Consider the following 25,206-nt stretch of genomic DNA (forward strand, 5'->3'; position numbering starts at 1 on the left):
GGGTTTTTAAATCTCTATCAAAGTCAAAAGACAGTTGTTACATCTTGAGTAACATTAATACATTTATTTAATTATAATTTATTTTCATTCATAAAAAGGACAAATGATGGTCCTCTTCTACTGAATTAAAAAAAAGATAAAAAGTAACAAAAATTCAAAATTCATTAGTATTAAGTAATATTAATATCAAGTTTCCTGAAGTATAAAGAAACACCAAAAGTGTCTATCTAAGCTTTAATTATGAACCTTGCATTTTAAAGCAGATGATACATTAGTTAGTTTGGTTGACAAGTGTGAAGCTGAAGGTCCAAGCCAAATTTGCATAACTGTGTAAAACAATAAAAATCTAGAATTACCAGATCAACATTATGAGATGCTATAAATTAGCTCATTTGTGTTACAGATTTTTAAAAAAAACAAACTGGTTTTACATTCTAGATAATAATTTTCATTCAAAAATTGAACAGTTTTGCTCCTCTTATCACATATTAGAAAAGTAAAAGGCAATCATGCATTTGGCAAATGATTTAGTTGTGGTTGTAGATTATATAAAAATGAGTCACACTGCATAAAATCCAAAACAAAATAAAACAATCTTTTGTACAGAAGGCTTACAGAATTTTAGTTTCTCTTACACATGAAGACACCTCATTCTTCTTTCAAATAGCTATAGAATTTATGAAACTCAATAGCGCTCTTATAATGTTTGACATTCCTCTATTGGGAAGTTATCACTTTCATATATTTAAAAAAAGTTTCACCTTGGAACAAAGAATCAGAATTCAACTAAAACTAAAACAGTATTATTGATATTTCTTAATGAAGACTCTAAACTTTTATATAGTACAAAAATTATACAAATTAAAGAAAGGGGTGTAAAGTATTAATAGGCCTATTCTTGCTTCATAGTATTACTATGGACCTCTATAGTATCAGTTCTAAAAAGATAAACTCTATCTCTAAATAGCTAGCAAGGTTGTGCTAATAAAATATGATTCAAAGCTTGTAATTCTCAAAGCATCAGACATTGCACTATTACTTGAGCCAGCTGATTCAATATCACCGTGTTTCTTCAACATTCACACTCAGACTAATTTCCCAGCACACCATGGAAAAAGAAGTATGTACTTTTTTAACTTAAAAAAAACACTGAACCAGTGTAGACACAGTCAGAACAAAAAATATCTGGATCGCCTATTGGACTTCCATTTTTGAAAAAGCCATAGTCAATATTTAGAATCATTCCAGCTGGAATCTGCCTTTCATTTAACATCTTCATATCTTTCATTATTATATGAGTAAGGGAAATGGTCTAAGAATTTTTACACTTTCATTTATAGCAGTGGGAATGATAGAATAATATCAAGTTATTGAAAAGAAAAAGCATATTCTTCCAACTGCAGGCCATCACTGGAGAAAGATAAAAGCTCAAATCTGCAGCGTAACCAAATAATTAGAATTTTTTGTCACTGTGCTACTTTGTTTTTGCCATTTTTATAACATATGTTTTAGCTTATTATTATAAATGTTTCAAGTTTTAAAACACAACTTTAACATTGTATCATTTGATGTTCCACTGGCTGATCCTATATTAGACTCCAATTTCAAATTTGAACACGCTATTCCAGAATCATGAGGGATGAGGGGCAACCATGCTTGTATGAAATTAGCTATGATTAAAAATGTAAACAATAATTCCTGAATAGAGTAAAAGAAATGGTACCAAGTTGTATATGTTTCCACTGAAGTTCTTTGCATGATAAAACTAAAATAATCTATTTCTAATGAAGACAATAACAATTTGTTTGAGGAGCATTTCATGAAAAATGTGTTATAGAAACTAAGAGGCTACAAAATCTTCACAATTCCATTTTGCAGTTAATAGTCAAAATTAAACTCCCCAGAGGCATCTAAAATAAAAATTTCTAACTGAACTTTCAAATGCTCCTAAAGTATGTTCAATTGCTTAAAACAGGCTTTCAAATTAATTAAATATTTTTGTTTTGACTGTATCCCAAAAACCTGAAATCTCATAAATGATGATAGGGCCATTCAAAAATATGCAGTACACAAAACATATAGGATAGTACAGAGAGACGTAATTACTCTTACATTTACCACACACAATCAACATTTCAATCTCTATTATATTTCACAATTTGTTATTAAAGTTAAAGCACCTATGTATGGTGATTTTACTTTCATGGTACAGCCTATGTTATTGGATTTTAACACTGTAACTTGCCCCATTGGACCAAATCATGCAACTGTCACAAATCAGCATAAGTGTTTTATAAGGCATAATGGAACAAGTTAAAAATCATTTCTTATCCTTTCAAAAGTTGATTTGCTAGATGGAGAAGTTCCTGGATGCCTCAGTCTTCTCAGAGTTCATAGTAAATCAGTAGGGTAATTTTTTAAAGTGTAATTTATTTGGCTTAAGATGGTGCCAAAGGAGTCAAAAAGAATTGTAGTCTAGGTTTGAAGGGCATCCTTCACTGAGCTGAGGACAAGATAAATCCAAAGACATTCAGAATTCCAAGTATGCAAGGACACCGATGGCAGGCAGCAACAAACCAAGAAGACCAGGCGATACACCAGCAGCACCTACAAATAAAAGAAATAATACATTTTTGGTTTTATGTGGACGATCTTCATAAATTTAGATGCAGGCAGGGATTTATGGTGAGAGCCCTCAAAAACCAGCTGGTACATCACAAAGCAGCTTCTACCCGTATAGACAATTTTAAAAGAATAACAGTCGCCACAATTTTACTGAGGACTCAGTCTTTCGTTCTGTGCGAGCTGTTTATTGAACATGTTTATTTAATCGGTGAGGCCATTAAGATCACGTCGGTCTATTTGGGTTTAGATGGTCCAGCAATCCAGGAGGCTATACTAGAAGGCAAAAGGTCACAATAAATATTTAAACACATAAAGTCAAAATGAGCAGAGTCTTTGAAATGTGATGAAGTCAAGAGCTCCCTCTAGAAATGTTAATATTGTTATGATCAGTAACAACCCAATCGCTGTCACAGAACGTGGATCATTTGTTTACCTGCTGGATTATGAAACCCAGATGGCTAATCCCTAAGAATACAGCATTTATGCATATATTTCTGATAAAATTATATGGTCCTCTGGTGTCATTATCATCATTGGGAATAGTTGTTGGGACCTTTGCACAAGCTAAGTGACCTCTTCACAATAGTCGGAACTGAGAGTAATTTGTTCAGGCTGTATTTGCTTGCTACATAAACAGGTCTGCAGCATGTGTGCGACCTCTCATGATTTATCACAACAGTCCCAGCTGCCTTAGGCCCCAACAACTGAAGGCAGTTTTAAACCGATTCCTGGTGGCTAATTTGGACTAAAATGACTAAATTCAATGGTGTTGTAAAGAAGGCTTTGGAGGCTGCCACATGAGGCAGGTTCCTCAGGAAGACAATCTTTACAGTGAGGCCAAGATGGGCTTCTAAATTTTTTTAACTGCAGCCTCATCTAGAGGTCTCCCTGTAGGAGCAACCCCTTAGCAGCCAGTCACTACGACTGGGAATACTGGGATTCCTTTTCCGTGTAGGCAAGCTCCTACCACTGACAGTGCCTTCAAAAATATTCTGGGAGCAGAAGACATTCCAAATGCAAGCACTTTGTATTGAAAGTGGTTTTGACCAGTAGTGAAACATAGGAACCTTCTGTGGGAGAGGTGGGTTGCTATATGGAAATATTTATCTGTAGGTTGAGGACCAAGAACCAACCACCAAAATCAAATTATGGTATTATTTCTGCAAGTGTTACCATTTGGAACTTTTGTATCTTCATAAACCCGTTGAGGAGCCTTAGATCTAGCACGGGTCTCTGCCCACTGTTCCTGACTTGGAACCAAGAATTACTGAGAACAAAACCCCTTTTCAAATGGTTCTATAGTACTAACGTTCACGAGTGAGTCTATTTCCTGCTTTAGAAGGTATTTATGAAAAGAGTCCCTGAAGGGGGGAAAGAGAAGTAAAGTGGTTTGAGTCTCTTGCTGATACAACCTCCAAACCACTACATTCATAGCGAAATGCTCCCAAGCCTGTCAGAAATAAGAAATGTCTTCCTTGCATTGGCAATGGGCTGTGAATTGTTGCAGCAGGTCAGGAAAAGGAGGGAGAACCCTGACCACCCCATCAAAATTGGTTCCTTCTTTATCCTGATTGTAAGGTCATGCAAATATTACACTTTTAGGGGCATGACTTCTTAGGGCCATGGAGAACACCAGGGGTACCTGTTGTTCTCTGGGAAAGCTTCCAGGCACCAAAGGCAATGCTTAAAACCAAATAGCTGGGCATAATCTCTTGACAATCTAAAGTTTCCAGCAGGGAAAAATGGCAAGAACAATGGCCTTTACAATTTTTTTTAATTTGCTATTGATTATAACTAATGACTGAAATTACTAACTAGAGCTAAATGAAACTATTTACTGGTGTACCTCAGACTCCCTGCATGACCCTGTACAAGTCAACTAACTACCTTTGCTTCAGTCCTAACTGTACAATGGAGATTATAACATTTCCAATATAGAGAATAAATTAATTAGCATATAGGAAATACTCAGATATTATGATGGGAATAGAATCATAGCACATCTTGCAAAATCAAAATAACTGCAAAATACTAGAAGAATATGAGTTCAACATGTTGTCTGTTAAGTGTGGGTTTCTGTGTGGATGCATGCATACACAGAGGCTGGGTCTACACTAGAGAGTTTTGTCGACAGACGTGCTGTGCAGACACGTCTACTGATAGAGAGGACTTCCAGTTGCCAGGCAGCCCTTTGCAGAGCTGCCATTCCACTTTCTGGCACCAGAGGGCAGTGCAGTCTGGCCATTCTCCGTCCACAGAGCAAGTTGTGTGTAGACGCAATCTGTCGACAGAGCTTCTGTCAAGATTTCCCTGGTGACAGTAACTTATGTCAACAGATGCTTCTAGTGTAGACACAGCCACAGAGAAGTCAATACTCTGTATGTTCATGATTTCTGTATAAATCATGTGAGAAAATAACTAACTAAATAAATAAATAAATTCTTGCCTGAGAAGTACTCTTTGAGCTCCAATGGACAACATTCAACCTCATAAATAGGGTAGGCACCACTCCAGTGTTACCATATCCTCTCTATGCAGTGAGATTACTCTCTTACCCAGATATGACAGTAATAGAACATTGTGAGGGTCGTTATCACATTAATCAGACTTCTGTCTTTTTTGTTGGACTACTGACACTGATGCCAGGAGGTGCATGCCGGATTAGACATACAGAGCAGGCCTATGGATGTAATCTTTGTCTCCTTACTCAGATACAACATATTTGAGATTAATAGAGGCTTTGTTTGACAGGCACCCTCTCTATATTAACCCCTCCCCACATCAATTTAAAAGTACTTACCTTTGCAGTAAGGTTGGCTGAGGCTACCCTCCCACTGACTCTGCTTACTCCTCCCATCCTGGTGGAATACTGGAGTTAAAAGGAGCGTACGGAGATTCATTTATCACATCTAAGAAGGTGTGACAAACTGACGGCCAATGGATCGATTGCTGCAGCATCAATCCACTGCATAGTGTAGACAAGACTGCAGCTTTTACAGCTGCAGGCCAGTGCAGAGGTACATATGGCCTAACAGTCTTAGCAGCAATTTTAAAAATGAGAGAAGCATTGATATATTTAATAGAGAATACTGTTCTCTGCTACGTAACTGGCCATAGCTGACAAGATGATTCATCCATTTATTTCCTCCTTGGACAAACAAAATCACTGATTTTATAGTTTAAAGATGCACAGACCTAGAGTAAGATGTTTTAAACAATTGCTTATATATGCATTTGATCACCTTTGCCACATAGATACACAAGATATGAAAATAGTCATATCAGGAATAAACCAGACAGTACCAATATCATACACGCTACAGAGACTACTGCAGTGGTCAAATCCAAACATCAGAGCAAAATCTGAACAAATCTGAGCATGTGAGCTAATAAAATATGAATGTCTCTAGACAAGCCCTTTTTAAGTATTCATGAATGTGTACACAGCTATGAATAAACAGAGGTTTTTTTGCCTTTTTCATGAAGGCTGGCTATGTATGAACTTGGTATTTCCTTTCTCTGACTTGGGACCCGTTTAGAAATAACACAGACGATTTGTATTAATGTTATTTATGACTCCAAGTGAAGCCCTATTCCAGTACCATACTATCTGTAACCTTATCCCATCAATTGCAAGTACATACAACACTGAACACACAGAATGGCAGACTGCAGCCACAGAAGGAGAAGCCAAGCCGAATCAGCACGCCAGTCATGAGACCTAAAAGACCCACCAGTCTGAAATGAAAGTATCTTTCTGTTTGTGGGTTTGGCATCAAGATATCTAATTTACTGCAAATAAACTGAGTATAGTTGTGTGTGTTATATTCAATTTTCCTACTGGCCCCAAGTGGGAATGTGGTATTTTACTCACATCCTCTCTACGTAGCTGGGAAGAATTACAGGCTTGGCTAGATTACTATAAAAACGAAACTCAACTATTGAAATCCTGAATTCTTTTTTTAATTTCTAAACCGAGCACTAGCTGTTCTACAGTGGATAAGGAAATATCTAGAAATGCACTTTAAATACATACAGGATTTTACTTCTATGATGCATGTGCTGCACTCGGTTAATCTACTTTTTACATTCTGCTTTACAAAGATCTTAGGAGTCTGAAAGCCACAACCACACACGTCAATACAGTTAAACATTTTCTCTCAAAAAGTTATATATTTAACTAAGTGAAGGAAGCAGTTGGGGATACATTTTTCTCCAGTGGGCTGCATGCGCTTTAGATAAATTCCTGGTAAAATCTCACCTATCCATAGTTTTATTCTCCTTACATCTTGCTTTCCCTGCATCAGCATAGGCCAGCCAGTTCAAGCAGACAAAGATCAGAGAGAAGTCCTTTAGACTTCTGGACTAAGAGGGCTTTGTGAGGAGAGAATGAGCAAAAGGTCACAAAGATGACAATCTTGCATTCTTTATACACTGGATTATTAGCAACTTCAGACATTCAACATTTTAGCAATTAAATATAAAAATAACTCGTGTATCAAAACATCTAAGATGTGTATATATTACTTTAAATTTTGTAAATGTTATTGTCTTTAAACTTTGTTTATTAAATTTAGTATTATTGCACTTTCTTCTGACATTGGTGTCACCCTCTACTGAATGTTAGCTGAATTTTGGGGTCTAGTGGAAGGGAAATGTGTGACATGGAGTTTGGGTCTGCTCCACAATCAACCTATTGTATTCAAACATATACACCAGTCCTGGGACACTAGTAGCATGCAGGCAATGCATTCTTCCAGAAATCTCAATCCACATACCAGTACCCAAATCACAGAAAGCTACTCTGACACATGAGTTGCCTCTGATATTGGTAATAAAGAAAGAAGAAAAATCTTTGCTACCTGCCACAGTTTCTCTCAAAGGAAGACTGTACGATAGAACTAACACTGCATGTGTTCAATAAGTAATTTTTGTCTCCCAAGAACTCACAAGGTGATGTGCAATACTACTGGTTGGTGACTCTTGCCATAATGTTTTACAATTATGCAGCATTTGCCATTGAAGGATTTCAAAGTATTCTGTGTACAATGAACATGGGAGAGAAAAGTATTTTTATATTCATTTTGCGGATGTGCAACCTAAGCCATAGAAAGAGTCAGTGATTTGTCCCTCCCTTGGCACACTATTACTTACTGCTTTCAGTGGAAAGAGATTCCACAACCATTAATTTCCCATTCTTTTATAACCAACTAAGGAATATTACCTCAGAAAGTAAATTGCAGGCTAATTCCTTACAATACAGATCAAGGGTCAGCAACCCCTTGCACGGCTGCCAAAAGTAGCATGTGAGCCACTTTTCATCAGCACCCGAGGAGGGATCTCAGCCTTGCCCCTCCTCCCCCATACAGCAGGGAGCTTTCTCAAAGCCATGCCACCTGTGGATTAACAAAAGACCCGCTAATGTTACCAACTCCCACCTAAACGGTAAAGCTCTGCATCTTCGTTTGTTTTTAATGAAACTGTGGGAAGTAGGACTGTTAAACTGTGTCTGCACTAGAAGCATCTGTTGACAGAAGTTACTGTCGACGGGGGGAATCTCAACAGAACGGGCGCGTCTACACCAGCAAGTGCGTTCAAAGTTAGGATTGGAAGACTGAGTTCTTTCGAAAGAAGCCAGGGAGCATGGACACAGACACGGTGCTCTTTCAAAATTAATTTTGAAATAACTCCCCCATTCTTTCAAGGTCGGTCCTCCGTTTCCGGGATGGGAAAAGCGCCCTTCTTTGAAAGATAATTTCGAAAGAGAGCCAGGGTACATGCTCCAGCACAAGCGGAGCTCTATGCTCCAGCGTCCGGCCATATTTCAGGACACAGGCTCCCAGAAGCCCTCAGGCAGGAAGCTGAGAGGGTGCAGGAAGCAGGGAGCCCACGCTGCTGCCCGGCCATCCAGCAAGGGCGATGCTCCAGCCCACCTACCGGCCTCCCTGGCACCATGGCCAGCGCCCCTGACCCCCGCTCACCCCAGGGGCCCCCCCAAGGACACCAGGGAGCCCACCTAGGAGGGGAGCCAGCCCCCCAAGTGCCAGGCCCACTCCTGGACCGATGCTCAGCTGCAGGACCTCCTCACCCTCTGGGCAGATGAGGAGGTCCTGCAGCAGACGGGGGTCTGGTGCCAAAACGTGGCCACGTTCGAGTGCCTCACCAGCCGGGGTCACCCCACCCAGACCCCCGACCAGGTGAGGTCCAAAGTGAAGGAGCTCCGGCAGGCCTAATGTTGGGCTTGGGACATGGCCAGGTGGTCAGGGGCAGTGCCCACCAGCTGCCCCTACTTTAAAGATCTTGACTGCCTCCTTGGGCCCAAGAAGGCAGGACCCCCAGCTGTGTTCCTCAACATGGCAGACCCCCCAATGGAGCTCGAGCAGGAGGGGATGGGGACCGAGGGGGAGGACCGTCCCAGACGTCCAGCCACCCACAGGCAGCCACCACTGATCCCGGACACCAGAGATGATGAGGGCTTGAGTGAAGGGGCCCTCGTCATTCAAGTCCCCTTGGGCCCATCCAGCCTGGCCCCCTTGGATTGTGCCTTGCCCGAGCTCCTGGAGGGACCCACAGGTATGTACCATACACATGGGTGGCCGCAGGGCCAGGGCAGGGGGTGCACAATCCTGCCAAGGGTGGCTGCAGCCCACCCACGGGGACATCAGCCCCACGGCACGGGAGGGCCAGACGGTCCCACCACCCCAGCCTCACAGGGCCGATGTGTGGCTCACAGCACCATGCAGCTCAGACAGTACCACAGGCCGCCAGGCTGCAGAGGGACTGAGGGGGGCAGGAGAGAGCCAGTGCTCCCACAACCCAGACAGGGAACCCCAGACGCAGTCCCTGCAGGACCGCTGGGATGGGGTGGCTGGGGTGGGGCAGGGGGTTCAAAGGGTCCCTCACTGGGACTAATGGACCGTTCCTCTCCCCCGTCTCCAGAGCTCCAGCGGCCGGCAGCCAGACCAGCCCCACAACGGGCCCGGGCAGCCCTACCACGGAGGGCGAGGGGGAGCAGCCCAGGCCCCAGACAGGGACAGCACGGGGCCACTGCCAGTCTCTCCACCGGTGCCACCAGGCTGGGGAGGAAGAGGCAAAGGACACAGCCCACATGGCCGCCCTGAGGGAGCTGGCAGGAGTGGCTTGCCATGGAGTGGCAGGCATAGGACTGGGTGGTGTCCAACCTGGACATCCTCACCCAGGCTGGGGTCAGCCACCTGGCCCCTGCCACCGCTCTATCACAGGCCACTCCCACACCCACGCCCCCTCCACCACCCCCCATGTCCCATTGTCTGTGCGTCCCTTCCCCCCAGTGTTTTCCCTCCTCCCCAATCCCCCTGCCTTCCCGACACCGACCCCACCCCGAAGAGACAGACCTTGAGGCCCTGCTCCCTCCCCACCTCCGCCCAGCCAACCTCATCTGCCTGGCCCACACCCTGCTGGCGAGGGCTGGCCAGCTGGAGGTCAAGGCCCCGGACCCCCCATCTCCCCGTGCCAAGCCTGGCGCAGGCATGGGGACCACGACCGAGCTGCGCCCCTACCTCCCCATGCTGCTGGCCCCGGCCAGGCCCTGGGACCCGGGGAGGAAGGGGCAGGTGTGGGTGACGGGGCTCCTGTCCATCGAGCCCCATGGAGAGGTGAGGCCCCCCACACTGGCTCCCCGTTCACCCTCCCCTCTCCCATGTAAATAGTTCTCCCTTTTCAGTCTCCCCCCATACATGTAAATAGTTCTCCCCACTTACCTTTCCCCCACATGTATATAGTTCCCCTTAGAAAATGTGCGGCACAGTTCTTCAAAGTAAGTAGTTTATTTTTATGGTTTAACCTGTGTCCCCCGTGCATGGGTACTGGTGGGTGTGCGTATGTGTGCAGGGTGTGGGTAGGGGGGGGAGCGTGCAGGGTGGGGAAGGTTACCATGGCCCCCGCTGAAAGGCCTGGCACAGGGCCTCCCTTACACGCACTCTGTCCTGCTGGGCCTGGTGGCATGGGGCAGCAGGGGGCTGTTCATACCTGCATCCCACCTTGGCAGCCCACCCCTGCATACAGGGCTCAAGTTTTGCCTCCACCACGTTATGGAGGGTGCAGCAGGCCCTGACCAATGCCGGGACATTGGGGAGGCCCACCTCCAGCCTGGTGTAGAGGCATCTAAAATGCCCCTTGAGGTGGCCGAACGCCTGCTCCACAGCATTCTGGGCATGGTTCAGCTGCTTATTGAAAAGGTCCTGCCTCAGCTGGGTGTCCCCAGTGTAGGGCCACATCAGCCAGGCCTGCAAGGGGTAGGCTGCGTCTGCCATGATGCAGGGTGTCTGTAGCCAGACAGAATCCCCCTGCTCTACTCCATCTTGCCTGCCCCTCTTAGTTGCCTCAGGGCACACAGCCCAAAGAAACAGCACAGTCTTGGAATGTTTTGAGAGGACACTGTCTGTTGGTGCCTCACAAACACAGATGTGCTATGTCAGCATGACCCTGGACTGAAGAATACAGATAAGGGGGCTAACAGGCTAGCTGTCGGCCTGGGGGCTTCCAGCTGCCCTTGGCTGGCATCAATATTTATCCGCCCACACCCTTTTGTTCCAGGAGGGGAAATTTACTGCCCGTGTGAAAGTTTGCCCCGTTTCTATAAATTTAGTTATCTCTGTCCTTGCAAGTGTAACTGCCTTGTAAGCGCTGGCGTCACAAAGACGAACCAGTACAATTGGTACCTTGAGATAAGGAAGAACCTACGTGCCCCAACGGGTATAAAGAGGGGCCCAGCAGCCCACTCTAACTGAGCTCCAATTTCCTGTGCCTGCTGGTTGGGGAAAGTTATTGCCTCCCGAGGATGTACGGGAGCCCCTTCCTCGTATAGTTCTTCCCGAGGGATTCAGTGAACAACCTTGGCTACACTGGAGTCGAAGGACGCAGGCGTGAGAATTATACCTGCAATGTTTTTTTTGTGCACATTTAATAGTAAGAGTTCTTTAGTCTGAGGCGTCTGGTCCTCAAATGGGTAACTTTCTCTAATTGACATGTCATTTGTATCATCCTACTATAGTAGCTGAGCAAATAGAGCAATAACAGTGTAACCATTAAGATTTTATCTAACTTTTCCTTCAACTGTAACCATTAAGACTTTATATAATTCTGTAACCATTTAGATTTTCATTTCTGCTTTGTAATGAATAGTAACCATGTTTAAGCTTCAGCCTAACTCCTTCTAGTTGCTGTAACTCGGCCAAAAACAAACAAAGAACCTTAGCCGGTTTGGCTATATTCAGCCTGGTCAGTGGGAAGGTGCAGTAAAAGCTGGGCGCTGAGTCATTGTGCTGCCTCCGCGGAGCAGGCTCTTGGGCACCGTACCCGGCCATTGGCTGACAGCGTCGTCATCGTGTCCCTCCTGGGGAGCTCCTGCCGGGGGATGAAGGTCCCCTCGGCCATACGACGTCTCATCTCTGAGTTCCAGAAGACCCTTGCGTCGTGTGCACAGCTGGACTAGCCCACACAGATGTCCTGGAACCAGCCACTGGCATCGACCAGGGCCTTCAGGACCACCGAGTGGTAGCCCTTGTGATTCATGTAGGCCCCGCAGTTGTGCTCAGGGGCCCAGATGGTGATGTGGGTGCCATCTGGGGCCCCGAAGCAGCTGGGGAAGCCCAGCTCCTGGAATCCCTGGATGCGTTGTCCAGGTTCCCAACATGATCCAGCTGCCTCAGGAGCACCTTGTTGATTGCGCGGATGACCTGCAGGGCATGGGGGGCGGGGGCGCTCATGAGCGTGGGGTGGGGTGCAACTTGCCCACCCGTGCCCGTCCCTATCCCCACCCCTGCCCCTGGGGTGCCCACCCATGCCCATCCCCATCCCTGCCGCTGTCCCTGGGGTGCCTGCCATTCTCCCGACAGTGCCTGTCGCCAGGCTGCCCCTTGCCCCCCGCATGCAGTCTAGGTGTGAGCTGGGCACACTTACCTCGATAAGGACAGCCCTGACAGTGGCTTTGCCCACCCTGAACTGGTGGCCGATGGATCGGCAACTGTCTGGGGTGGCCAGCTTCCATAGGGCGATGCCTACCCTTTTGTGCAGGTGGAGCGCTGGCATCAGGTGTGTGTCCCAGTGCTGGAGGACTGGGGCGAGCCAGTGGCACAGCTCTAGGAATGTCCCCTTGGTCATCCTGAAATTCTGTAGCCACCAGTCATCGCCCCAGTCTTCCAGTACTAGCCAGTCTCACCAGTCGCTGCTTGTGGGGAAGCTCCACAGGTGGTGGATGACCCGGGGGACTGGCTGGGGATGTTGCACCCTGAGAATGGCATCCAGGAGGGTGGCTAGTGTGGTGGCCAACCGGAGCCGCTGCAGCACGGCGCCCAGGACCACAGACAGGGTGCTGGCCATGGCTGCAATGGAGGTGGGGTGCTGCTTGGGGTCCATGGGGGCCTGGGATGCCACTTCCGATGTTTCTCACTCTCTCTCTCTCTCTTTCTGCCTGGGGACAGGGTTGTGGACCCACAGCATGTGCAGGCTGAGGTACGGAGGGGGACTTTCAGGGGACGTCGGATGGTGGCCCTGGAAGGGCTCGTCTGCCATGCGACCCTGCCCATGGCACTTCCTGCCCTTGCTCTTTCGAAAGAGTGCCCTGGCATGTGTGGACGCTCTCTTTCGAAACTGTGCTGGAGGCCTTTCGAAAGAACAGACTGAACCTGTGGGTGTGTGTTGACACTCCATTTCAAAAGACCATCTTTTGATGTCCTCTTTCGAAAGTCATTCTTTCAAAACAGAACTGTAGTGCAGAACAGATGCAGCCAATATCTGTCAACAGATTGCATCTACACACAACTTGCTCTGTCAACAGAGAACTGCCAGACTGCACTGGCCTCTGGTGCCAGAAGGCAGAATGGTAGCTCTGCAAAGAGGGCTGCCTGGCAACTAGAAGTCATCTCTGTCGACAGAAGTGTCTGAACAGCACTTCCATCGACAGTACTCTGTTGACAGAGGCTATGTCTACACTAGCACACTACATCGAAGTAGCCTATTTCGATGTAAGAAAATCAAAATAGGCTACTTCGACGTGTATCGTCTACACGTCCTCCAGGGCTGGTGCAGTCGACGTTCAACGTCGAAGTAGCGACGGAGAACGTCGAAAGGAGCCGCCCCGGAAGGAAATGCAGAGTGTCCACACACACAAGTGCTCCCCGTCAAAATAAGGGGCCAGCAAAGCCCCAATCCGCTCCCTTAAAGGGCCCCTCCCAGACACACTCGGCCTGCACAGCACAAGATCCACAGAGCCGACAACCGGTTGCAGACCCTGTGAATGCAGCATGGACCCCCAGCTGCAGCAGCAGCAGCCAGAAGCCCTGGGCTAAGGGCTGCTGCGTGTGGTGACCATAGAGCCCACAGGGGCTGGACAGAGCATCTCTCAACCCCTCAGCTGATGGTCGCCATGGAGGACCCTACTATTTTGAAGTAGCAGGACACGGATCATCTACACACTCCCTACTTCGACATTCATCGTCGAAGTAGGGCGCTATTCCCATCTTTGGATGGGAATAGCGATTTCGCTTTCTAGCTGCCTAACGTCAATTTCAATGTCAAAATAGCACACAGCACGTATAGATGTGATGCGTGCTATTTCAACGTTGTGCCGGCTACTTCGAAGTAGCCGGCTAGTGTAGACGCACCCAGATTGTTATGCCTCAATTTTTTGAGGGATAATACTATTGAGGCAAATGCGGAGTTCTGTCAAGAATCTGTTGACAGAATGCTTTAAGTGTATAGACGCTCCCTGGATTATGCCGACAGAAGGCCCCTTCTGTTGAGAAAATTCTCTAGTGTAGACACAGCCTTAGTGACTTTAAAAAGTATCAGAGGCACTTGGAGAATACATAGAGCTGAAAAGGTCAGATTTTGGCACTCTGCCTTGGTGACCCCGTACAGAGGTTAAATTAGCAACACGTTAGTTGTTGGTCTCAGATACAATTCATTTGTATAGTAAGTGCCTCTTTAAAGGGGAGTTTTTCTTTCTAAGGCTTGGTCTACACGAAAGAGCTGCCTCATGTTGACCTAACTATGTCAGTGCCTACACTACAGTGTTGCTCCCACCAATGTAAGTGTCTTATTACACTGACATAACTCCATGAGAGGCATAGGGCTTAGGACTTACGTCATTGTAGTTAGGGTGAGACAGTGCATGCATAGACACTGTGTCCCTGACATCGGCTGTTAGCTGCCTTGTCAATTTCACAGTTCCAGAAAGATGGCTCCTCAGCCAGGGTGCTGCTGGGTTTCCACTCCAAGCTGAGTTCCCACCCAGGTTCTTGGTGTGAGCTTCTCCACCCCAGATTCCCCAGAGGGAGTCCTGCTGCCTGAGCTGCCTGCTTCCCACTGGAAATACAACAACCCACCAGCCTCTGGGTGCAAAGTTCCCTGTCACAGGTGAGAAGCCAAGGCTGGCTGTCCACCCCTTCCCAGCTGAGAGCAGGGAGGCAAGAAGTGCAGGCGCAACTGGGCTTTCAGTAGGGAGTTGCATGGGGCTAAGAGCCCTGGCTCTCAGCCCCCTACACCGCCCCTTTCAGTCCAGTGCAAGTGCTCCTCTTGAGTAGTACATGCACCGCCACCAGCTGGAGGGTTGTGTGGACATCAGCCATCACAGTAGTTACTGTGGTGGCTGTCAGCTCAGCTGAGACTGACGTGCCTTGAATGGCAAAATGTTTATCCTACCAATATACATAAAACTCCAGCTAACACTGAGCTAATCATGAGCTGATCCTGTTGCAGCACAACTCTTTCTCTTCTGTGGTCCTAAGGAAGGACTTTTTCACAAACGTTCAAGAAATTATATTTAACATTTACAGAATTACAACAGTGTTTTTAGTTCCCATGAACTGAAAATCTAAATGCATTAATTACATAAGTACTATCCATTCGTAATAACTGACTACCAGTTATCATAAAAGTTTGATATTTTATAGCGAGAGACAGACTCCTCTAATCTCTCACATCTCATATGATTCATCAATAATGTCAAACTGCAAACAGAGCTACATTACTTACTACGACAGTAAAATGTGAGACTGAAATTTTGTTTTCTTACAGACCATCTGTTATCCTTCCTTTCTCAAAAAGACGGCAAATCTCATAAAGCATCAATTTAAATAAAACTAACATTTTTTCTTTCTTCCTTTGTTGTCCAAGACTTGCTTCCCACTAGGGCAGGTTGTTTGGGTTTCCCTCCTTGAGAGCTGAAGCAGCTAACTTTGTCATGCTCTCCCTTCTTTGTTTCTCCCTATTTCAGCATTTCCAGATTTGAAAGAAAAACATAATGACCTGATTTTCAAAGGGGTTGAGGTCCCTATGTACAAAGAAGTAGTCTCTGGACGTCAGCATTTTAATTTCTATAATATTTACACAGCTGAATCTAGACATTCAACATTTAAATATAACAACTCTAATGTGTATCAAAATATCTAAAACATCTACATATTTCTCTAATTTGTAACAGTTATTTCATTAGACTTTGGTTATTAAATTTGGCAAAGCCTAGTCTACATTTAAAATTTAGATTGACACGTCTATGTCACTGAGGATGTGAAAAATCCATATCCCTAAATGTCTTATCTCTGCCCCTTCTACCCGCGGGCTGATGTGGTCAGGGACATAGTGTTCCTAAAGGCCCGTCTGTCTGTGTCTGCACTATGGGATTATGCTGGAATAGCTACAGCACCACAGCCAGTGCAGACATGGCCTATTCCTGACAATATATCTCCTTGGAAAGATGTTTGCTGTGGTTGAATCAAGTCCAACCAGCAATATTGCACATCATCTTGTGAGTTCTTGGCATGGAAGAAAAAAGTGTACTTTTTGAAGATGTGCAGTGTTAGTTCTCCTGTAAAACAAATCAGCAGGTTTATAGTTCTGTGACTTGTTAAATACCAGTGTACGCTGCTGAGCTCACCAGAGCCCTGAAAGACAGAACGCCTGTAGGTCTATGTCTGCACTACGTTATGTCGGTATAATTTAGGTTGGTCGGATATGTGAATAAACTACAACCCTGAGTGACATAAGTTACATGAGCGCTTTTGTGCACAGCATGTCCCATGGAGGTGGTTCTATTATGCCAATGGGAGGTCCTTCTCCCATCAGCAAAGAGCATCTTCAGCAGGTGAGCTGCAATGGTGTAGCTGTATAGGTGCAGCAGGGCCGCTGCAGCGTTGTGCGTATAGGCATGGCCTAGAAAAGGCTGCCTGGAGATGAAAGGGAAGCATAATTGCACGGGCTGTTCCAGCATGTTACTGGTAGCTACCTGAATAGACCGCCATCCACTCCAGCCGAGTCCAGAGTACATTTCTCTGAGCCGGGGTTCTCAAAGTTCATTGTACACTTACGACCTTCTGACAACAAACATGAATACACAAGCCCAGGAACGGGAGGCAAAGACCAAGCACATTCAATGCCCACTCCCTGAGCCTCACTGCTTTGGGCTTCTCCACTGAGTAGGGGGACGAGTAACCTCTATCCTGGGGGTGAGGTTTTGACTGCAGCCCTGAGCACTGGAGCTTGGGAATCAGACTTGCTGGGCTTCAGGACCAACACCAGCCTTGGCAACCCCCTTAAAATGGGGTAATGGGGTTGCAACAGTTTCTGAGGGCCTGGCCCATAGCTTCAGAACACCTGCATTAAGCATTATACTCCGCAGTGTTTACTGAACACGATTAAGGGTTGCCAGGTATCTACTTGGTTAAATGGAGCGTCTGAATCGACCTGCCTTACCCATAATGAAGGGCATATTACTCAAGTAATCAGAGCAAGGTGAGGCAATACACAGAAAAAAATCCCTGTCTAGTTCACAGTATAGTCTCCACCATTGGTATTACTTGTGGAGAATAATGGCTCCACAGTAGCTTAGTATACACAAGGTCAACATGAACAGGACTTCTGTCTGCCACACCTGGAATGCTGAAAAGCTTTTAAGGTTAGGAAGTGAAGGTCTAACTCATTTCTCAGGCATACGATCATCTTTAAGGTTATAGGTGTTAAGTCTATTCAGAGCAAAGGCTTGAATATATTCCTGGACAATTTTTAGGTGCAGGTGGACAAGAGGTTACAGTTACTTTGATCTTAGGTTGGAGGTGGGGGGAGTATGTAGCTGGTTTTACAGATAAAAAGGGGAAAAAATCCCCCATGTCACTCATGGGAGGAGGGAAGGAAGTGAAGACAAATATACAAGAACAAGAATCTTTTGGGAATTAGGTTTGGTTTGTTGTTGTTCATCTGATTATCGGCAAGAGAGGAGGAATGCCTGAGCAATGTGCTCTGGCAATGATCATGCCATGGACAATTACAGCTTGAAATGGAGAGAAATCTTATCTCAGGAGAGGCCACAAACCCCAACAGAAGATGATCCCAGCTCACCAATGGGATGAGTTAACTTTAACTGGCAACAGCTTAAAGTCACTTGGTGAGATAATTGGTGCTTTCAGAGTTCATAGTGGTATTATATCTCCTGAAATGCTGGGACACCATTGAAATCATAAGGTGCTAAAATAAGATGCAAGGTTAAATGGCGTTTTCTTGCCCTTCTGCCAGACACCCAACCTTAATGCTTGTGGAGAAACGTCTCATAAGCAATTTCCCAAACCACACTGTAGGCACAGAACAAAAGAGAAGTGTTTAAAAAGGAAGTTAGAAAAATACCTGGAGTAGAGAACTGATTGTTGGAGTGAAGTGGTGTTCTGTATTGGATGACCGAAACAACAATTAAACAGGAAGTTCTATCACCCTGAACAATCTGCAGAATAAAAAAGTGTTTAGCAACAGGCTGCTTGTGGTTTGGGTAGCTTGTTCACCCCACTGCACTAATCTTTTCATACTATTTGGTAGGCAACTATAAGCCTATATGCTGAGTAAATGATTTTTCTTTTTGCAATGACATCTGGCCTGTGGGCACTGTCTATTGGCTGGCTTGTTTGCTATTGACCTGGTCCTTTTAGAGATCTGGACTTCCAAAATAAGACAAAAGAGATAATTTTCAATGGTGAGGCTACTACTCAATTGCCAGTAAGTGTAAACTGTCCTCTCAGCCACCCACTAGTCAGAACACCCTCTGCAAAGTTAAATATAACCTCTTCATGGCAGAGAGTTATGTAAAATACATAGGCACTGTACTGAAAATATGACTATTCTTTTTTTCTAAAAGAGTAATGTAGTTGCAGGAGCAATCGTAGGATTTTAGAGGCCTTTCTGTGATGCATTAGCCCATGAGGAACTCATATCTCCATTTCCCACATACAGTGAGCTTTATTTTACAAAATTAAAAAAAAAAAGTAATGAAAAAGGAAAGGTAAGGAAGGGAAGCAAATGTGATCCTGAAGGATGCAGAGACAGAGAAGTCTTCAGCACTAAAAAAGGGAGTAGCAGACCTGAGGATTTGTGAACATGGTAATTGTCTTCTGTGTTCAGGGAAACAGACGGCACACGGTCTTGGCAGATTTCATAAAGCACATACCTGACTTACAGTGTAGGACCAATGTCCCATTACAAGTGAAATAATGCAAAAAGGCCCTGAACTATGACTGAACAATCAGACCAAATGGGCAAGAGTGCAACGTAAGTCTGACTGAATCAGTTTTAAAGCCAATAGTATTTTTCCTAGTATTCTCCAGAGTAAACAAGGCCTGTATGAAGCCAGAAGTACTGTTTCCACTTTCCTTGTCTTTTGATCTACTGCTTTAGTGGAAACTTTGCTTGCTTACCATGACAACTTATTATTTCATCTCTTCCAGGATCTACAGCTACCTACAAAATCCATTTTCCATAAGACCCAAGTTGGCTGGTACTCAAAGTAGGAGGAATAGAGAGAGGCAAGCAAGGGTTGTGAGAAGGCAATTTTTTCCATTTAGTGACACTCATATGATTTTTCCAAAAGAAATCCCTAGTTTCATGGTCCTTAGAAGCATAGGTGGAAAAAAAGTGACCAGTATAAGTGAAGACGCTTTCACTTCTGGATACTTGACTACAATTTGGATGTGATGTGTGTGTGTGCACGCACGCACATGCACGTGTGTACGTTTTCCTCAGGTTGTTTTCCAGAGGGACACTGGTAATTTGTACTTAAGTACATTCCCCTTAAGCAGCTGCACTTTTACTCAATCAACTTTCTGGCTACCTTTTCTACCTCTGCTCAGAAGGACCATCAGATGAGGAGTCACACTGCTGAAATGTATCAAGTCCAATACTCTGCAGAACATGGAGATGGGAGAAATAAAGATTTGAAGGGGCTGTGGAGCAGAGAACTTTGACAGCCTAAACCAATTCCTTTGCCTCAAGACATATTTTCAACAGTGTACATTTTTAATTTTTTCTTTTACTAACTTCTCTTTGTATTACTAAAAATCAGTGCTAAGAAATTAAAATGACTGATCTACAAGAAGCAGAAAACAATCACTGTGGACTGGCAAAAGGATGAAGGTGGAATGATGGGCAACCATGGAGCTAGGTTTGGCAATGGGATGATGCATTGGGGTAGGAGCAGGTGGTCAGTAAAGCCAGAAGTAGTCAATGGAGCCAAACTGCCTTGCCAACCTGTCATCCCAGGTTCACTACCTAGGCTGATTCTGAAAGTCTCATAATTTCTCCCTTCCTTACAGTCTCCTAGTCTGTTTTGCAAATGCTGGTATTCATAGTTATCGATATAGGAAAGTGCAAAGGGGACAAGAGCATAAATGAGATTAATTGAGGGAGACAGCACAGAGGTTGAGGCAAGCTGCAGACATGGAGCCTTACCAGGGAGAACACAGCAAGGAGACAAGGACACGTGGTGTGATCAGGGAGCAGAAGGAGAACTATGGAAATGGTCATATGAGGGTATATGTGGAAGAGCACATAAATGGAGGAAATCCCAAGGGATTGTTGGTGGGCTGTGGAAAAGAAACACATTTCTTTGGTATTGGTCCAGAAAAAGGTACGTGCCTGGAGTTGAGGCTGTGGATTAGAGTGTGGAAGTGAGGAAGTGGATGCATATAGGAGGAACTATAAGTGAGCTGCAGAAATATGCAGTGTGTGATTGTATATGCGTTTAACAGCTTACAACTGAGATTGGTCTCAGATTAATAAGGAGTAAACTCTAAGACTACATCTACACTGCAATCAGCTTTGGGAAACGGCATGCAAATAAGCAAGATTGGAAATGAAGATGAAGCATGGATTTACACATCTGATGCCTCATCTGCATATTCTCACATGATTTTGCTTCCAGAAGAGCCTTTTTCAGAAGCAAAAAGAGCCATGTAGATGGGGCTCCTTTGAAAACAAACCTTGTTTTCAAAAGAACCCTTTTTCTGGAAACAAAAATAGAAGACGGGTTCTTTCAAAAAACGTGTTTATTTTCAAAGGAACCCCATCTACATAGCTGTTTTTGCTTCTGGAAAAGGCTCTTCCGGAAGTGAGACTGTGCAATAATATTCAAATGAGGTATGAAATATGTAAATCCACACCTCATCTGCATTCCAATTTTGCTCATTTGAATGCCGCTTCCGAAAGCAGACTGCAGTGTAGATGTAGGTCAAGCTAATGAAGGGTTCGTGTGGGACTGAAAATTAGAAAAGAAAAACATCTAGGCTATGTCTACTCTAGCACCTCCCCTTCAAAAGGGGGATGCTAATGAGACTCTTTGGGATACGCTAATGAGGTGCTGCAATGAATATGGACCTCCCTTAGGCCTCGTAAGAATGAGGAATACAGGGGTCGACTGTTCACCCCTAATAGTTTGATTTCATACATCCCCATGAATTGTGCAAAATCGAACCCCAGAAGGTCAACCCTGATTGGGTTGATCTCCCAGTAAATGTAGATGTACCCTAAGATACATAGCAAATGTACTTAAACATGCTTAGTCTTTATCCTAATGCCTCCAAGAGTGATAGAACATAAGAACATAAGAACATAAGAATGGCCATACTGGGTCAGACCAAAGGTCCATCCAGCCCAGCATCCCATCTGCCGACGGTGGCCAATGCCAGGTGCCCCAGAGAAGGAGAACAGAAGACAATGATCAAGTGATTTATCTCCTGCCATCCATCTCCTGCCCTTGTTCTGAAGGCTAGGGCACCATACTTTATCCCTGGCTAATAGCCATTTATGGACCTAACCTGCAAAAATTTATCAAGCTCTTTTTTAAACCTTAATAGGCTGTGTCTACACGTGCCTCAAACTTCGAAATGGCCATGCAAATGGCCATTTCGAAGTTTACTAATGAAGCGCTGAAATGCATATTCAGCGCTTCATTAGCATGCGGGCGGCAGCGGCGCTTCGAAATTGACGAGCCTTGCCGCCGCGCGGCGCGTCCAGACGGGGCCCTTTCGAAAAGGAGCCCCGTCTGGACGCGCCGCGCGGCGGCAAGGCTCGTCAATTTCGAAGCGCCGCTGCCGCCCGCATGCTAATGAAGCGCTGAATATGCATTTCAGCGCTTCATTAGTAAACTTCGAAATGGCCATTTGCATGGCCATTTCGAAGTTTGGGGCACGTGTAGACACAGCCATAGAGTCCTGGCCTTCACAGCCTCCTCGGGCAAGGAGTTCCACAGGTTGACTGTGCGCTGTGTGAAGAAAAATTTCCTTTTATTAGTTTTGAACCTACTACCCATCAATTTCATTTGGTGTCCCCTAGTTCTTGTATTATGGGAAAAGGTAAATAATTTTTCTATATTCACTTTCTCCACACCATTCATGATTTTATATACCTCTATCATATCGCCCCTCAATCGCCTCTTTTCCAAACTGAAAAGTCCCAGTCTCTCTAGCCTCTCCCCATATGGGACCCGTTCCAAGCCCCTAATCATCTTAGTCGCCCTTTTCTGAACCTTTTCTAATGCCAATATATCTTTTTTGAGGTGAGGAGACCACATCTGCACGCAGTACTCAAGATGTGGGCGTACCATAGTTTTATATAGGGGAAGTATGATATCTTTTGTCTTATTATCGATCCCTTTTTTAATAATTCCTAACATCCTATTTGCCTTACTAACTGCCGCTGCACACTGCGTGGATGTCTTCAGAGAACTATCCACTATAACTATACAGAAGCAAGAACACTTTACAGATGTCACACGGCCCCCTCTGTGAAATTAATTTGTATGATGCCCCCATCCCCCCACAAATTTTCTGACAATGATGGAGTAATTTTCCAGCTTGTAGACTCTCCTTTCTCCACCAGCTGATGACCTTGTGTATTAGTCTTCATTAGTATTTGGCATTGTAAAGAATTCTAATTTTCCTCCTCAGTTCTCCTCTTACCCCAGAAATGATTGCGGATTGTAAGAAAGTTCCTTCATTCATGTTGTATGTTCCCACACCAGAATTCTGCAGTGTTCTTCAAGATATCCTCCAGGAAACCAGAAAACACGTATGACTCTCTTTGTCCTAGCACAAAAGATACTGCAGACTGCCATGTTTTCTCTATCTGTGCCACAGGTGTCTTGGATTGAAACCCAACTGGGACTAATTTAGTCTTTCTTCTTTTTGGTGATTCACTTTCAGTGCTTCCCTTTTCATTGCTGATCAAGTTACTTATCTCTTTGGCATTTTTTAGCTTGATGCTGTCCATCTTCTAAAGGGCACATTACAATATCTACAGCATTTCAAGTTTAAACTTGAAATAAAGATATTTTTTCTGAAATCAAGTCAATCTAACTTTTTAACCTGAAATATAATGAATAGGTCTATGTACTTTGAAATGGAAAGCAGAGAATAGCAGGATTTCCAATTCACTTAACTTTAGACACTTCTATAGCAAATGTATAAAGAACAGGAAGTTAATCCAAAATCATCTAATATGGATATGTTTAGACTAGATGAATTTTAAAAAGAACCCATCAACCTTACTCATAACAACCCGAGCTTCCTTTGACAGATCTTTGCATGTACCAACATATTTATTTTGACAAATTTGACTTGATTACTAAGTCAGGGAAAGAAAATGTAAAATAAAACTATCTGAATTATTGAAAAAGAACTGCTCTCAGATATATTTAAAAGCAACATTACATGACATGTTTTGTAAAATTGATCACACATACCAAAGCATACAACAATCTTTTGAAATATTTAAATAAGTAAAAGCATTATATAGCAAACTAGCATCCATTTCAAAACCTATATAACTTCCGTCTATCTCAATATTATTTTCTTGAACACGTGTATGCCGGATATGAAATAACACTTCCATTTCAGCTTGCTGGAATGGGAGATAAACCCTGGGTGTGTACAGTAGGTCTCAAGATTCGCAAACTTAACGCTTGCAAATTCAGTTATTCGCAAGCGGCCACTTCCCCCTGGTCTCAGGGGAGGAGTGCCAGCAGCCGCAGCTTCAACAAGGCCCTGGAGCATGGAGCGCTGGCAGCCGCCACTTCCCCCAGGGCCCTGGGCAGGAGCCATATTTGCGAAATTCAACATTCATGAGGGTTCTCAACATGGAATCTTTGTGAATGTTGAGACCCTACTCAATATATAAATACAGTTTGCTCCTGTGTGCTTAGATCTGTTTGATATTCAACTGATACAGTGGCATTTTGCTTTTTGTAACCACTTTGATTATCGTGAGACCACAAACTATGTAATGCTAAACACAGGAATTAAGAATTGTAATCACTAAGGCTTGAAATTATTGTGGAAATACAGAAAAGACAGACTGTGTTTTACCATGTTTCATAAGGAGAGAAGCACTCTGAGTTTAAACAACCCTGGAGGGACAAAGGACCCTTGCCAGAACTCTGTGAAACAAGAGGGGGAAGGCAGGACCCTGAGCCTGCAGGTCACATGCCCTCCAGGTGTCAGCTGTAAGTTTGGTTATTAGTTAACATATGTCACCTAAAATGAATTAATCATGCCTTTTTTCCTTACCAGTAAAAGAGAATTTTTTGTTTAATCTGGAGAACTCACCATCAAAAGATGTGCGTATGTCCAAAAGTTTAGCAGGATTAATGAGACAACCAGCCATTGCTATGGAAAATGAGAATGTGTAGAGTTAAATGATGTAGGATAAACATATATATAAACTGCCTTGCTTCAGGCCATAAACTAAGGATGCATCTACACTGACCATGGAAGATCATCTGCTCAGGTTTGATCTTCCAGGCTTGCCTGTTTGTGAGCCACGAGAATTAAGAAAGCTCAACAGGAGGAGTGCTCCTGTCAACCTTCAGCCATGAAGACAGGCACAGAAGTTAACAGCTGAAAAGTCAATTTTAAGTACACAGATGTTGTATCTAAACTTGCATATCAGCTGTCGACCTTCTGGATGAGTACAGACCCAGTGATGTAGGAGAACACTGGTGTCAACTTAAAAATGCCATCTTTGGAGCTTGTGGAGAAACTATTGGTTACCAGATGAGGAAGTCTCAGGACTGGTTTGATGAGGATGATGTGGAAACTGAATGCTTGGTTGAGGCAAAATGGAAAGCCTTTAGGGTCTGGCAAAATGACATCAATTGCACAACAAAGAGAGAAGTGCATTCCGAGGCCAAGACAGAAGTGCAATGTAAAACAAGGACTCTGAAAAACCAGTGGCAGATTGAGAAGGTGTGACAACTTCAGCGTCTTGCAGCCATCAACAACACAAGAGGTTTCT

At 44.5% G+C, this 25,206-nt stretch overlaps 1 protein-coding gene across 1 annotated transcript in view; it reads right to left on the reverse strand.

Annotated features, from left to right (window-relative positions):
* Positions 1-210: 210 nt before the first annotated feature.
* The window catches only part of CNTN1 (contactin 1), a 187,105-nt gene continuing 162,109 nt past the window's right edge, over positions 211-25,206 (reverse strand). The window contains exon 22 of the mRNA XM_074984080.1: positions 211-2,607. Coding sequence (XP_074840181.1) covers positions 2,531-2,607 — 77 coding nt within the window. The 3' untranslated portion in view covers positions 211-2,530. The remainder of the gene's footprint in view (positions 2,608-25,206) is intronic.

This window comes from Carettochelys insculpta, chromosome 1 (genome assembly GCF_033958435.1).
Source record: "Carettochelys insculpta isolate YL-2023 chromosome 1, ASM3395843v1, whole genome shotgun sequence".
Lineage (NCBI taxonomy): Eukaryota > Metazoa > Chordata > Testudines > Carettochelyidae > Carettochelys > Carettochelys insculpta.